The sequence below is a fragment of the Dromiciops gliroides genome, chromosome 4 (assembly GCF_019393635.1).
Source record: "Dromiciops gliroides isolate mDroGli1 chromosome 4, mDroGli1.pri, whole genome shotgun sequence".
NCBI classification, from domain to species: domain Eukaryota; kingdom Metazoa; phylum Chordata; class Mammalia; order Microbiotheria; family Microbiotheriidae; genus Dromiciops; species Dromiciops gliroides.
In genome coordinates, this window is record NC_057864.1 from 70,489,865 (window position 1) to 70,504,938 (window position 15,074).

The window sequence follows — 15,074 nt, forward strand, 5'->3', positions numbered from 1 at the left end:
GTAGGCACTTAATAAGGGTTTGTTAATTCATTGATTGATAAGAAGACCCTTCTGAAATAGGTAATTCCTGCCCTCAAGGGGCTTACATTCTATACCAATGGTTAAAAAAAAGACTGACAGATTTAGAAACACAGGGATATGAGTTCAAATCCAATTCTGCCACTTAATATCTGTATGTCTTTGGGCAAATCGCTTCATCTCTCCAGGCCTCAGTTTCCTTACCTGTAAACTGAGGATTTGGACTAAATGACCTCTGAGGTCCCTTCTAGCTGTTCACCTATGATTCTATGATCCTAGATCTCTGCATGTGAATACAAATCCAGATACTACAAAGTAATTTGAAGAAGAAGCCATCATTAGCAACTGGGGGAAAAAAAAAAGATGATTCCAATTCCATTAAGTTAGCTAAACAGATGAAATAATCAACTGGAAATCTTTCTAATGCTTCATAACGGGAGAAACAGCTATTTGTTTCATTCCCCCATAGATCAATTAGACCATCGCCACATGTACATACCCAAAGAGCAAAATATCATTTCAAAAATAAGAAATCAATATCAACCTTAGAGAAATGGCTTAAGAAACTGGGGCCATGGGGCAGCTAGGTGGCACAGTGGATAGAGCACCGGCCCTGGAGTCAGGAGGACCTGAGTTCAAATCCGGCCTCAGACACTTAACACTTACTAGCTGTGTGACCCTGGGCAAGTCACTTAACCCCAATTGCCTCACTTAAAAAAAAAAGAAAGAAACTGGGGCCACAAGAAAATTCCCCAGGCAGTGCTGGTAGGGGAAAAAGGAAAGGAAATACTAGAAAGGCTTCTGCATAAAGCCTTTATCTTGCATTACTGTGCATGTACCTAGTCTAAGCCTACATTAGGATATTGGAGGCAGGGCGGGGGGAAGGGGGGATCTGGACTTGTGAGGAACTGCCTGTATGAAAATCCCATCCACCAATATAGATCAGCACTTCATCTATCACTGGTAGTCTTAGACTGTTGCTTGGAGCACTGAGAAATTAGGTGACTTGTGTGGTAAAAAGTTTTAACAGTCGGTTAGATAATGGAGAGATGCCAGTTTTTCAAGGACCACCCTTTCGGGGAGGAGACCAATGGCATGAGCTACGCACGCCAGTCCGCCTGCTGCGCATGTCAGACTGCCTGCTAGCACTCCACTTCTGGGGTGCGAGCTTAAAAGGCAAGGAGAGAACGGAAGTGGGACTTTTTCCTGCTCTGCTGGTCTCCTGACTGCGCTGCACAGGCTGATGCTGACGAGAGTTCGACTGGGCCCGGCTCGCGGTTAGCAACAGCACGCGCTTGACACGGTCTCTCTCTCTCCCCAAAGGTGGCCTTCGGCTTTTGGTGAGTTTTATACGGAATATAGACTAAGCTTAGAGTTAAGACGATTTGTATTGTATTTCTACTTTCCTATCCTTCTAATCAACATCACCTTGTGACTACCATACAATAAAAGCTCTAACTAGAAAACCAGAAGCTTCTTCCATTTACTAGTCTGGGAGATAAATTAAGGGAAAGGTTAAAGAGGGGAGATTTATGATCTAATATCCAACTTTAAATCTCACACTTGCCAAGGGTCACCCAAATAATAAGTGTCAGAGAAAGGACTTGAACCTATGTCTTCCTGACTCCAAGACTGGCTCTCTATCCACTCTACCACATGGCATCTTTTTTAAGGCAATCAAAGTTAAGGGACTTGCCCAGGGTCACACAGCTAGTAAGTGTCTGAGGTCAGATTTGAACTCAGGTACTCCTGACTCCAGGACCAGTGCTCTATCCATTGCACCATCTAGCTGCCTCTACCACATGGCAACTTAAGAACTTAGTTCTGGCACTTATAGTATAGATAAAAAGTTATTCTATAATTTGCCCATCTTTCTCCTCTATAGTAAATTTCCTAACCGTGCCAAGTGGTATTCTAAATGACTCTAGGAAAGGGTGCTGTGCATCCTTGCTTTCCTGAGAAAGTCATCACCATCTCAGAGAGTTTTCAGTGCACTTTTCTTTACTAACAGTCTGCTTTTATACCAAGGGCTTCCCCACACACACCCTTTGAAGCAATTCCCTCCTATTTGTCTGAAGTAGTTCAACAAATAATGAAGCAGGCCACTCTCCTGGCCTTCCAGTGTCTTTTGTGGAGATAATGATGTGGTAATAAGGACCCCCATTGCTTCCCAAGAGGACAGATCAAGACACAAGGTGGTTAAGAAAAAAGGCCAGATATAAAGGCAGCGCCACTGTTTTGTGTCCCAGCTATGGGGGAGAAAATCCTGAAGTCCAGGAAGGATGTTCTAAGTTATTCCTGTCATGATTGAGTTGGATAACGCCGCTGAGCAAGGCGATTTGGCCGATTCACACTTGTAGTCATGTAGAGCTATAAGGGAAGGAACAGATGGTAGATGAGATTATAGCTGAACCAAGAACAGTACTGTTTGACTGACTGACTGATTGATTGATTGATTGACTGATTGGTCCAGGCAAGCAGACAATGGCTCTCCCAGAGAGTCTTGCAAGTGACATCTGTCCTTCCCTGCTTCCCTCTGAGTTTCTTGTGTGGCGCACCATGCACACTCCACTGTTTAAGTTGAGGGGGAAAATTAAGCTATCACAAAGAAAGGCACGTGGTAATGAAAATGTTCATCCCCTCCAATCCCCACCCACCCCGCCAAGTGACAAAAGATATTTCCAGCAACATGAGGCATCCTGAGCCTGCCTTATGATGGCTTAGCTCAATGGCCTCCTTTTCTGGGAAACATCCCTTCATTCTGCTCTTTTAAAATGTCCTTGTCCTTGTCCCTCCACTCTACCCCACCTGTTAGAATGTAAGGCCCTTGAAAACAGGGGCTGTTTCATTTTTATCTGTTTCCAGGAGCTTGCATAGAGTAGGCACTTATTATATCTGCCAGTTAGTCATTAAGCACTTACCATGTGCCAAGAACTCTGCTAAGTGCCAGGGATACAAATAAAAGCAAAAACATAGTCTCTGCCCTCAAAGAACCCTTTTGCTTAATGGAGTTGAATCAGATTGAAAAACTAAAATCCCAATCTCTATCCAGATACTCAATGACACCATAACCCTGAGAAAACCCCTATGTTGTTGGTAGGAATGATTAGGCTTCTCCTTTCTCCCCTTCTGACTAAATGCCAAGAGGAAAGAGCCTTACCTGAGGCACCTGAGATGGGTTGTAGAGAGGGACAGCATTTCCTAAGGTGGGAGGAGGAGGTAGGCCAGTGGTATTGAAAGGAAGTTCATGGGGGGAACCCTGGAATAAAAAAGAATAAGATAAATAGATCCCTAGTTTTCTCCAAACCAAAGAAAAGAGTCTCTTGAATCTCATATATGGTTAATGGAGGTCATGGTAAGGGCTTCCTATAGAAAACAAGGAATCCCAACCTAATGGAAACAGCATAAGCAAAGTTGGCCAACCTATGTATTGAGGACTCTGTGGGATTTCTTAAGAAATCCATGTGTAACCCTTGAATCAAATATAAAAAGTATAACTGCCATTATAGCTTATATTAGCATGATATTATCTATCATTACATTAACATATTGTTATATATTAAACAATGCATCAATATTACATCATATTACCATAAATATTATTAATAATAATAGCTATCATTTATATAGCACTTTAAGATTTGAAAGTACTATATATATGTACTTCATTTTATTCTCATAACAACCCTGTGGAGTGTTATTATCTCCAATTTACAAATAAGGAAACTGAGGCTGAGAGTGCCTAAGTCACAAAGCCATTTATGTCTATTTAGAGGGTTACAAAACTAATTATGTCTATATAAAAATAGTATTATTCTTTGAAAGCACTATCCTAAAACATGAAAATGGAGAGAGAAATAAGAAAGCTCGGACCAACCCATAATAGAGAAAAATGTTTTCATCTGATGACAGTGGAATCCATAGTAAATAACCCTGTCAACACCTTGCTGAGGCCCTTTGTCAATGAAATAAGTGAATTCTGGATCCTAACATTGGTAAAGTGTCCATTACTAGATTAAGACATGAGTATCATGTTCATTAGAGTCTACAGAGAGGCAAGGGGAAGTTTTCATCTCCCCAGTAAATGTTCTTTGTCTTGGGACCACAAAGCATTTATGTGCTTTGCCTGAAGGATATTTCCCAGTGTTCCATGAATTAATCATTTCCAAGTAGAGGTAGAACCCTGGAAGGCAGAATACCCTCCTCTTCTTCCTCACCACCACCACCAAGACTAAAGAGACCTCAGAGTTAAAGCAAGCTTCAGGGCACTGCGTGGGTTAATTTCCCCTTGGTCACTCACCTCCATTGAAGGCAGATTTTTATTAATCATGGATCCTCTTCTTTCACCATCACCTAGAAATCAGTAAGTCATGACAATTTACACCTGGCCCAGGGTCAGGGACTCCCCATTCCTAGAAATCACCCAAATAGCAGAACTATGCCAACATACTTAGAATCGTGGTGACCGCTGACATGACTACATCCAAGAGGAAGAGGAAGAGGAAGGTCTCGAAAGGCCACAACTGTCACTGACTTTGTGACAGTGTACACCATTGCATAGGGCTTTTTATTTTTTGGTGTATTCTGTGCTTAAGACTTCAGCTAACAGCACAGTCATCATGATGATGCATAAGACTTGTCCCAGGGACAACCATGATATAAGGAACCACAAATAAAAATACACAAGGAAAGCTGACCAGGTAATCAGAGTCCACAGAGCTTCCATGCTCTGCAATAAAGAGCTCCCACCTTCCTCTCTTGCTCTCCTTCCTTCCAACACAAACAGCTTGGCAACCACAATATAAATAGCCACCTTAGGAACACCAGCTCCTAAGCCCAAGCTATCACAGCTTCTATTTATTGCCTACTGTTATCTACATTATGGGAAAGAAACTGGTGCCCTCATTTAAAGGCTATGGAGGGACAGCTAGGTCGCACAGCAGATAAAGCACCAGCCCTGGATTCAGGAGGACCTGAGTTCAAATGCAGCCTCAGACACTTGACACTTACTAGCTGTGTGACCCTGAGCAAGTCACTTAATCCTCATTGCCCCGCAAAAAAAATAAGAAGAAAAATGAATAAATGAATGAACATGTGAATGAATGGATGAATAAATAAATTAATAAATAAGTAAGTAGATAGATGAAAGAATGGATGGATAGATAGATAAATGGATGAATGAATGAATGAATAGACAAATATAGATAAATGGATGAACAAACAAATAAATAAATGGATTGATAGATAAATGGATTAATGAATCAATAAATAGATAAATGAATGAATAGATAAATAAATATAGATAGATGAATGAACAAATGAATGAATAGATAGATAGATAGATAGATAGATAGATAGATAGATAGATAGATAAAGAATTAATGGAAAGTTGTTTGGGGAGTGGGCCTGCTAGTAACTGGAAGAAGCAGGAAAGGTTTCATGAAGAATGTAGCACTTGAGCGGTCTTAAATACCACCATACAATCAGATTTACCTGGACTGGAGACAGTGTTGGCACCTGGGTGAGGCAGAAAAAAGGGCATAGAGGACATGGAGGGGATTGTGCTAGCCAGGGGAGGCTGAGCTTCGGTGGGTGTCTCCTACAAATGGAAAAATGTGGATTAAAAAAGCTTCTTAGGAAAAAAACATGTCAATTCTATAACAAAATATAACACCTAGACCACCATAAAACCTTCAAAACTGGCCACGTTAGTTTAGCTTCTCACCCTTCTGATCTGTCCTCCATTCTGCTACCTGATTCATCTTCTACACACACTGCTTTCATTTCACTCCCTTTCTCAAAACTTATAACAGCTGCCTACTGATCTACCCTATCAATACCAGAATCTGAAAAATCTCCATAACACCAGGATGGCATGGTGCAAAAATCACTCAATTCAGAGTCATGAGGCAGAGGCCTGAACCTGGAATCAAGGAGACCTGAGTTCAAATCCAGTTTCAGAAATTTGCTAACTATGTGACCCTCAGAGGGTCACTTAACTTCATTCTGCCTCAGTTTCCTCAATTGTAAAATGAGGATTATAATAGCACCTATCCTCCAGGGGTCTTGTGAAGATCAAAGGGAAATAATACCTGTAAAGTGCTTGGCACATAGTAGGCATTTAATAAATGCTCATTCCCTCACCCCCTTCATGACACGAGTTCAAATCCCAGTTCCAATATCTATTAGATACCACTTAATCACTCAGCCTCGGTTTCTTTGCCTATATAAATGGGGATGGTAGGATATTCACAAGCCCCCTTAATGAATTGTGGGGATAACATTTTGTAATCTTTAAAGTCCTGTATAAATATTATTAAAATAATTGATAGTATTAAATATAATTTTGACCAATCCAACTTTATTTCCTACTATTCCCTAAACTGTCGAACTGAGAAGGGACAAGATGGCAGGTGATATCTCTGAGGCACCAGGGAAGTTCTCTGATTGGGTAAAAGGTTGAGATGAAAGCCATGTGCCTCAGCTCAGTGATTACCTCAGAGTCAGGGCTGTCAGAGGAGTCCTCTTCCACAGAAGACATCTTAGTAGGTTTTGACCGAAACCAACCAAACCATCCAAACCCGGAGCCCTGAGGAAAGAGGAGGGGAACCATATCATCCACGTAGATGTTTCTCTCCACCCATGCAATACAATATGATAAAACAATCTTTGAGCAAGAAGACAGGGAATAGCACAGAAACCAGCTATTCCTCCATCCTTGTTGTACCAGAGAAGAGGAGAGGAGAGGAGAGGAGAGGAGAGGAGAGGAGAGGAGAGGAGAGGAGAGGAGAGGAGAGGAGAGGAGAGGAGAGGAGAGGAGAGGAGAGGAGAGGAGAGGAGAGGAGAGGAGAGGAGAGGAGAGGAGAGGAGAGGAGAGGAGAGGAGAGGAGAGGAGAGGAGAGGAGAGGAGAGGAGAGGAGAGGAGAGGAGAGGAGAGGAGAGGAGAGGAGAGGAGAGGAGAGGAGAGGAGAGGAGAGGAGAGGAGAGGAGAGGAGAGGAGAGGAGAGGAGAGGAGAGGAGAGGAGAGGAGAGGAGAGGAGAGGAGAGGAGAGGAGAGGAGAGGAGAGGAGAGGAGAGGAGAGGAGAGGAGAGGAGAAGAGAGCTCTGACCTCACCTTGAGATATGGGTGAGAGGAATAGATAGCTCTGGGAAGAGCAAGCTCTTACACCCATCCCAGGTGAGCAGAGGAAAATGAGAGTGGGCAGCTGGGATGATTTAGATTTCTGCTTATTGCCCTAGGGCAAGAGGAAAGACACTTCACAGAGCCACGGTGTCGGGGAAAAAGGAACAGGTTCTTCTGGGAACAGTCATGTCTTCTTCCAGAGAAAGTGAAGAACAGGAGAAAGAAATGGCAGCTCTTCCCAAACCAATATTCTCAATTCCCCTTTTTTCTCTGTAGAAAATGGTAGTGAGTTCCAAGGATATGGGACCAAATTAAGACATAAAGGGCTGGGTCCAGCAAACAAGAGGGTTGTGCACCTCATGCCTACCAGCAGGCCTAGTGGAAAGAGGGCTGAACTTCAGAGTCAGGAACTGATGTCTCTACCATTTACCAGCTATGCAATGTGGGCCAAGTCACTTAATCTCTCTGAGTCTGTTTCCTCACCTCTAAAATGGGGATAACATGACCTCACAGGGTGGTCATGAAGGTTCAGCTATTATTAGTAGTAGTAATAATAATTATTATTATAGCAAACATCTAATGCTTTCAGGTTTGCAAAGTACTTTACATGTATTATCTTATTTGAACCTCACAACAGCCCTGTGAGATAGGAATTATTATTATTATTAATATTATTATTATTATTTTACAGATAAGGAAAATGAGGCAGAAAGAAGTGACTTGCCCAGGGTCAAACAGTCTAAGATAGGATTCAAATTCAGATCTTCCTGACTCCAAGTCCAGTGTTCTGGAGTATAACATACTTTATAAATGTGAATTGTTATTATTGTGGCTCAGAGATAAATTAAAATCTTCAAAGTACGGAGTAGATAGAAAGGATATATAACAAGAAGACAACCCCTTCCACCTTTGCATTCTTTTCTGATTCCTTCTTGTTCTTTGCATTATCTTGGACAGCTTTCTTTTCATCATCATCAGAGGGGTCTTCTTTTTCCTCATCACATGAAATGGTGGAACTTTCAGAAATGCCTCGCACTCTGGGAGCCAATGGAGTCTGGAACAAGAGAGAACATTGGGGAACTTACTGGGCCTGGCTAAGGAACAGAGGCCAAGAGTTATTAAAGCAATTATGCACGAAGACAAATGCTGTGATGTGATACCAAATCCAAGCAAAGCTGGCTTGAATTGGGTGATCTAGCTTTCCTTCCCTGTCCATTCCCTTCTTAGAGATTGGCAGGGCTAGGAATAAACAATAATCACAGACCACTCTTCCCTGGTCTCCATCATCACCTAAAGTATTTGCAACTGGATATAGAAAGAAATAAAAGAGAAAAGACCTTCTTGGAAGCAGTAGGAAGAATCCTTGGGTAATAAGTACATATCCTTGGAAGCAGTAGGAAGAATCCTTGGGTAATAAGTAGCCAAACAGGCAGATCATAACCCAAAACTTCCATTAGATAAACAGTACAACCTGACTTAACCATCTTAGGCCTCCTCTCACTTGGAGTTTGGAAATTACCTTTTGAATCTCAGGATACTGGTACTGGTATGAGTTTTGAGATTCTGGAATATCCTCTGTGATATAAAAACAAAATAACATAATTTAAACATTTGCCTTCATTATTTCCTGAAATGATCCACAAAGCTATTGGCATTCAAGGGCAGGCTCATAGAGTAACTCAATGCAAAGGTCATTACAGGGGACTCCTCAAATTCCAAATACAATTCTCCAGCTCAAGTCCAATCATGCCAGGAGGAGACTTTAACCCAGCTCTGCCACCAGACCCAAGGTCATGTCTATACCTTCCAGCTCAGTGGGAGCTGGACTTCCATAGCTAATCAAAATGGTTCCCCATCTAATTTTCTCTAACTTGACCCCTGCCTCCATTTTGAACAGCAGAAAAAGTTAGAGATGCTCATTTTTGTCTATCTCTTATCTTCCATTTACAGGTCTTTTCTGGCATAAGTCAACAACCTTATCCAGGTATCAGGCTACATATGAAGGAACACAGAATAAAATTGGGAAAAGTTGCCTGGATATTCTTTCTTTTATCCTCGTGCATAAGTTGATGATGTTCAGAGAGGAGTCATACCTTCCATGGTAGGGAAGCTAAAAAAAAAAGGAGTAGCATTTTCTCCCCACAGGCTGGAGCATCATTCCAAGAATTCTAATAATTCAAGAGGTTTGCCTGCCCCACACCAATTCTCCCCATTCTAGCTGGGAGTTATATACCCTAAACTGTTACTTCATCCCTAAAGGGCCCAATACCCAAGGAGAAGTTGTTCTGACGTCAGATATTCCACTTGTGAAAGTCACCATCTTTACCAGTTCTGGCTCCCATCTCTACTCATTACTTTCTTTGTCTTCCTTTGCCCCCTTCCCTAGACCCAGGTTCCCTAAAATCTTTTGGCACAATAAACTCTTCAGCACAGATACCAGGCACTTACCCTGGGGCAGGTATACCTGCCGATCTTCCTCTGGCTGTGTTGTTACAGAGGATGCTGTCATTGTTGTCTCTGGCCTGGCATAAAGAGGTACCGGTGTGCCTGGATGCCCTGCTCCTTCCCCAGAAGAATTCAGGTCTGGCTGGAAGGGAGGATGCTGCTGCAGATTTGGCTGGCTCAGACCTGTTCCCTCAGGTGGGAGCTGCATGGATGAGGGATACCTGAGGGGATCTGAGTAGCCCTGAACCTGACGGGGATCTTGGTAAACGTTGTTTTCTGAGGACAAGAGGGAAAGAAGAATCAGGTTCTCAGAGGTGGGTTTGGATTAAGTCAATCTAGAATTACTCATTCCCATGTCTTTATTAGGAAATAGTGATAAGATAGCATCATGATAATAATGATGATGATATTATTAATAATAATAATAATAATATTCTACAATTAAGGTCAAAAGATTTAAAACTAGAAGGGACCTTTTAAGTGATCAAATCCAATCCTCCCCCATTTCACAGATAAGGAAATGGATCCCCATAGAGATTCAATGACTTGCCCAAGGTCACACGAATAACTAAGAGCAGAGCCAGGATTCAAATCTAGGTCCTCTGATCCCAAATCCAAAGCCCCCACCTTGCAGTACTATTTTTTTAGAGTTGTCAATTTGCTTTCAGGTACATTTTCTCATGTGATGATGAATGGCAACTAAAGCTCTACCTTCCCATTTAAGAGCATCTTTAGAGATTCATTTGCTTCAGCCTTGGAAAAGCAACCAATGAAAATCTCAAGTCCAACATTAGAAATTCATAGATGACTTTCCTTTTTTCCTGAATAGAATACAGCCAACTCTTCCTTTAGGTGAGGTACCCAAGGATATGAGGTCACAAAGAAATCTGAAGATAACCCAACCTCACTACTGTGAATTCTTACTAATCCTGTTAATAAGCAGGACTGACAAAATACAAGAAGTTTCCATTCTTTTGATTTCCCTTGCTCATCTTAAGATGAAGGGGCTAAGCAACAGGGAAATGACCAAAAAGCAGGTAAAAAGAAACAGGATAAGAGAATCTGAATGATCAAATGATGCCCCCTGGAAAGAGCATGGGCTGCCATGTGACTTTGTGTGTGATCTTAGAAAAGGAACTAAGTTTCTCTAGGGATACCTATGGCTACCTGCCTCTCAATGATATTTTAAACTCTAATGAAGGTGTTTGTAAAAGCGCTTTGAAAATAACCATGCTGTACAAACATTTATTCATTCTACATATGTGATACTTAACCAACCAATAAAAATGTAATTATCAAGCTCCATAGCTTCTAGATCTAAAAGAAAAATATTCCAAGTGGTAGAAAAGAGAGAGCTTTTTACATTTGATAAAATAATCCATGCAAACAAGATTAAAAATTGGCATGTTGGGGGCAGTGAGGTGGCACCGTGGATAAAGCACTGGCCCTGGACTCAGGAGAACCTGAATTCAAGTCTGGCCTCAGACACTTGACACTTACTAGCTGTATGACCCTGGGCAAGTCACTTAACCCTCATCGCCTGTGCCAAAACAAAAAAGTTTTTGGTAAGCTCTTGGAACTCACAACACAATCACTCCAAAAAATTATCATACATAAAAATAAGAAAAAGATCTACTCTCTCTTTGTCGTGGGAATTCCTTTCACACAAAACATGTCTATGACTTAATAGAAAAGTCCTGGAAAGTCTCCTGAGGGTTAAGTGACTTGCCCAAGTAACATAGCTGCTAAGGATCTGTGGTGGGATTTGAACTGAGCTCTTCCTGATATCATGCCATGCTGCCTTTTCGAGGAGGGGGTCGTCATTCCTTTGATTTCACTGGTATAGGGGAATGATGAGGAAATTTCTACCAATGCAGATCACCTATTCTACAACTTACAATCTCAGAGGGCAATGAGAGGTTAATCCAATTGACCAATCAATAAGGATTTATGAAGCATCTAGTAAGTGTTGGGAAGTAGGGCTCTAGACTTGTCCAAGGTCACCCAACTCATATGTGTCAGAAGTGGGATCTGAACCCAGGTTTCTCTTATTATGAGCTGATATTCTCTATCCACCATACCACACTGCCTCTCGTTTATATTATATCATATTATATTATTATATCTTTTTATTATATCTTAATATATGAGGTTAGATTAGATTAAGTTAATAGGTCCCATTAGTCAATTATAGACATGTCATTTTTGGTATAAATACCTGCTGTTGGCTGTCTGGCTTTTAAAATATCTGTGTAAATGAAATCAGGATCACCAGGGTCTTCTTCTGCCTGTTTTGCCAACTTTAAAAACAATAAACAAAAAAATGAAGATAAAAAGGAGAGAATTAGGCATCATACAAACTTGAAGCCAAAAAGAAACTCACTATAGTTATAGGAATTACAAGACAATTGACAATGAAGCAGAAGCTAAATGGGTCACTAACAAGTCACAATGGCCTCTCAGTATTGATCCATGATGCCATGTCCTTATCCTTCAATTCCCCAGAAGAGTAATGTTGATTCACTTTCCAGGAAGTGATTTGAGACAATAGAAGCCACCCTCCCACGTATTATTCGCTGGAAACTGAAATACTAAGATTGGTGAGACATGAGATCAAAGCAGCCCAAATCTGGTACTGGAATCAATGTTAGAAGCAATACAGTCCAACCCGTCTTCACTTTACAGATGAGAAAAACTGAGGCCCAGAGAGACTAAATACCAGAATTCAAATTCAAGTCCTTTGACTCAATCAAATGCTGATAAATTTTTAACAACACAGAGAGAGACAGAGACAGAGACACAGAGAGATGTATGTGTGTGTATACATATGTATACACACATATAAAATATGTATTATGTTTATGTATGTGCATATGCCACAAGTTTAATCTGCATCATTAATATTTAACTATATATACAAATATTCATGCATGTAAAAACATATATTTAACCTGCATTATTAACATTTTCACCATCACTTTAAGTCTAGGCAATCAACAATACAATCAATCAAGCCCTGATTTGTGGCTCACTGATTTCTTAAAAGAAGAAGAGGGGCAGCTAGGTGGCACAGTGGATAGAGCACCAGCCCTGAAGTCAGGAATACCTGAGTTCAAATCCAGCCTCAGACAATTAACACTTACTAGCTGTGTGACCCTGGGCAAGTCACTTAACCCCAATTGCCTCACTAAAAAGAAGGAGAAGGAGAAGGAGAAGGAGAAGGAGAAGGAGAAGGAGAAGGAGAAGGAGAAGGAGAAGGAGAAGGAGAAGGAGAAGGAGAAGGAGAAAGAATGGAAGAGGGCTTGGGATAGAGCCCTCTTGGCATGCCTGATCTAGATAAAGATCCAGCACAGGAGACTGAGAAGGAGTAGTCAGATAGGTAGGAGGAAAACCAAGAGAGAGGAAGAGAGTATCAAGGAGAAGAGAATGATTGACAGGATCAAAGGATGCAAAAATGGAGGATGGAGACTGAGAAAAAATTGAGATCATTGGTAGCTGTGAGAGAGCAGTTTCATCTGATTGAAGAAGCTCAGTGGCATGCAGTAGACATGGAGTCAGAAAAACTTAAGTTTGACTCTTGTTTCAAGCACCATCCATGTGACCTTGGACAAATCACTTCAGTCAATTAAGTGAAAAAAGCTGTTGGCTCAGAAGTGTCAGAATCTGGGGCAGCTAGGTGGCACAGTAGATAGAGCACCGGCCCTGGAGTCAGGAGGACCTGAGTTCAAATCCTGCCTCAGACACTTAACAATTACTAGCTGTGTGACCTTGGGCTAGTCACTTAACCCCAGTTGCCTCACCAAAAAAAAAGAAATGTCAGAATCAAGAATACCTGAATTCGGGGGCAGCTAGATGGTGCAGTGGATAAAGAACTGGCCCTGGATTCAGGAGGACCTGAGTTCAAATCCAGCCTCAGACACTTGACACTTACAAACTGTGTGACCCTGGGCAAGTCACTTAACCCTCATTGCCCAGCAAAAAAAAAGAGAATACCTGAATTCAAATCCTGCCTCAAACATTTTCCAGGGTTATTCTGAAGATTCAAAGAGAATACATGGAAAGTGCTTTGCAGAACTTAAAGGGCTATATAAAATATCAACTTTGCCCTTCAGTCATTTTTTTAGTCATGTCCAACTCTTCATGATCCCATTCAGGGTTTTCTTGGCAAAGATATTGGAGCAGTTTGCCATTTCTTTCTCCAGTTCATTTTACAGATGAAGAAACTGAGGCAAACAGGGTGTTAAGTGACTTGTCCAAGGTCACACAGCTACTAAGTGTCTGAAGCCAGATTTGAACTCAGGAAGATGAGTCTTCCTCACTCCAGGCCCAGTTCAATTCAGGACTCAATTCACTACACCAAAAATGTTAACTACTATGATGACTTAAGCTATAAATGCCTGCTCTCACAGCCTCCCCTGTGATGTTTTGATTGAAGGCAGTGAAGAACTAAGAGACCAAGTAATTAAAAGGGAAATCAGCATGAATATTAAAGTCCCTAAGGATGATGACAGGGTTTGGGGTGGTGACGAACAGAAGGTAAGGGAGGGTCCTCCAGTCAATAGATGAAAGTATCCAGTACCAGGTGACATCTGAAGGTGTCAGAGCAAGGTTGGGATATGCCCATTCATCACTCTGGTCCTATAAGTAAGGGAGCATGAGAAAAGGGATGTGATATCTTTTGAAGGAAGCTTGTCACTGCCAAGAGATGGAAGGAATGTAGGAAGGGAAGAGGAGCTTGTTTCTAGTAGAGCTGGGATTCCAGGGGGCACAGTGGAAAAGGCAGATGAAGTTCACTTGGCTTCATTCTCAGGATACCTTAGTCCTAGACTTGACTCTTACTATTCCCTCCCCTTCACCAAACACATGCACACAGTGCCCTGGACCTTTCCTGGTATCAAGCCCCCACCTTTTGTCCCCAGCTCGGCAGGGGAAATGAATGTCTCTTACCAAGCCCTCCCCTCTGACTCTCCCACCTGACCCTCCCTTACCTTGAGCTCTCGGTGCCTTTCTCGAAGCTTTACCAACCACCCAGGTTCCTGCTCTTTCCCTCGATGACGTCTTTCCAAGAGCAGAGGGTCTGACAGCTTCAGCTGTTCTGATAACTATGCAAGAGTAGAAAGGGGGTGGGGGAGAGCAAGAAAGAAATACAGAGGAAGTGGGGGGAAGGGAAGCAAAAAATAAAAAGAGAGAGAAACCCTTAACCTTCTGGCAAATCAAAATCACACTGAACGGCAATCCTTAAAGAAATAAATGGACCACTTCAGCAGCTTTCTTCCCCATATCTATTAGGGAATCAGAATAACAACTTTCTTGTATATACTTTAAGGTTCATAAGCAATTTACATGCATTATCTCATTTGTCCAGCCATAAATAACAAAGAAAAATATCAGACATAAATTGCTACTGGTGCTAAGAATGTAGCTATCTCCAAAGCTGTGTGAATTCTACCATCACCGAATGCTAAGCCTTCCCTATCAGTATGGGGTT

General features: G+C 41.7%; 1 protein-coding gene across 6 annotated transcripts in view; it reads right to left on the reverse strand.

Moving 5' to 3' along the window:
* Positions 1–1,566: 1,566 nt before the first annotated feature.
* LOC122726762 (protein transport protein Sec16B) overlaps positions 1,567–15,074 on the reverse strand; it is a 51,252-nt gene continuing 37,744 nt past the window's right edge. For all 6 annotated transcript variants that reach the window (XM_043964700.1, XM_043964703.1, XM_043964699.1 and 3 more), the window contains 10 exons: positions 14,575–14,688; positions 11,805–11,886; positions 9,590–9,862; positions 8,661–8,716; positions 8,049–8,195; positions 6,515–6,607; positions 5,512–5,617; positions 4,319–4,371; positions 3,179–3,277; positions 1,567–2,388 (listed from right to left, as the gene is read on the reverse strand). In XM_043964700.1, coding sequence (XP_043820635.1) covers positions 2,320–2,388; positions 3,179–3,277; positions 4,319–4,371; positions 5,512–5,617; positions 6,515–6,607; positions 8,049–8,195; positions 8,661–8,716; positions 9,590–9,862; positions 11,805–11,886; positions 14,575–14,688 — 1,092 coding nt within the window. In that variant the 3' untranslated portion in view covers positions 1,567–2,319. The remainder of the gene's footprint in view (positions 2,389–3,178; positions 3,278–4,318; positions 4,372–5,511; positions 5,618–6,514; positions 6,608–8,048; positions 8,196–8,660; positions 8,717–9,589; positions 9,863–11,804; positions 11,887–14,574; positions 14,689–15,074) is intronic.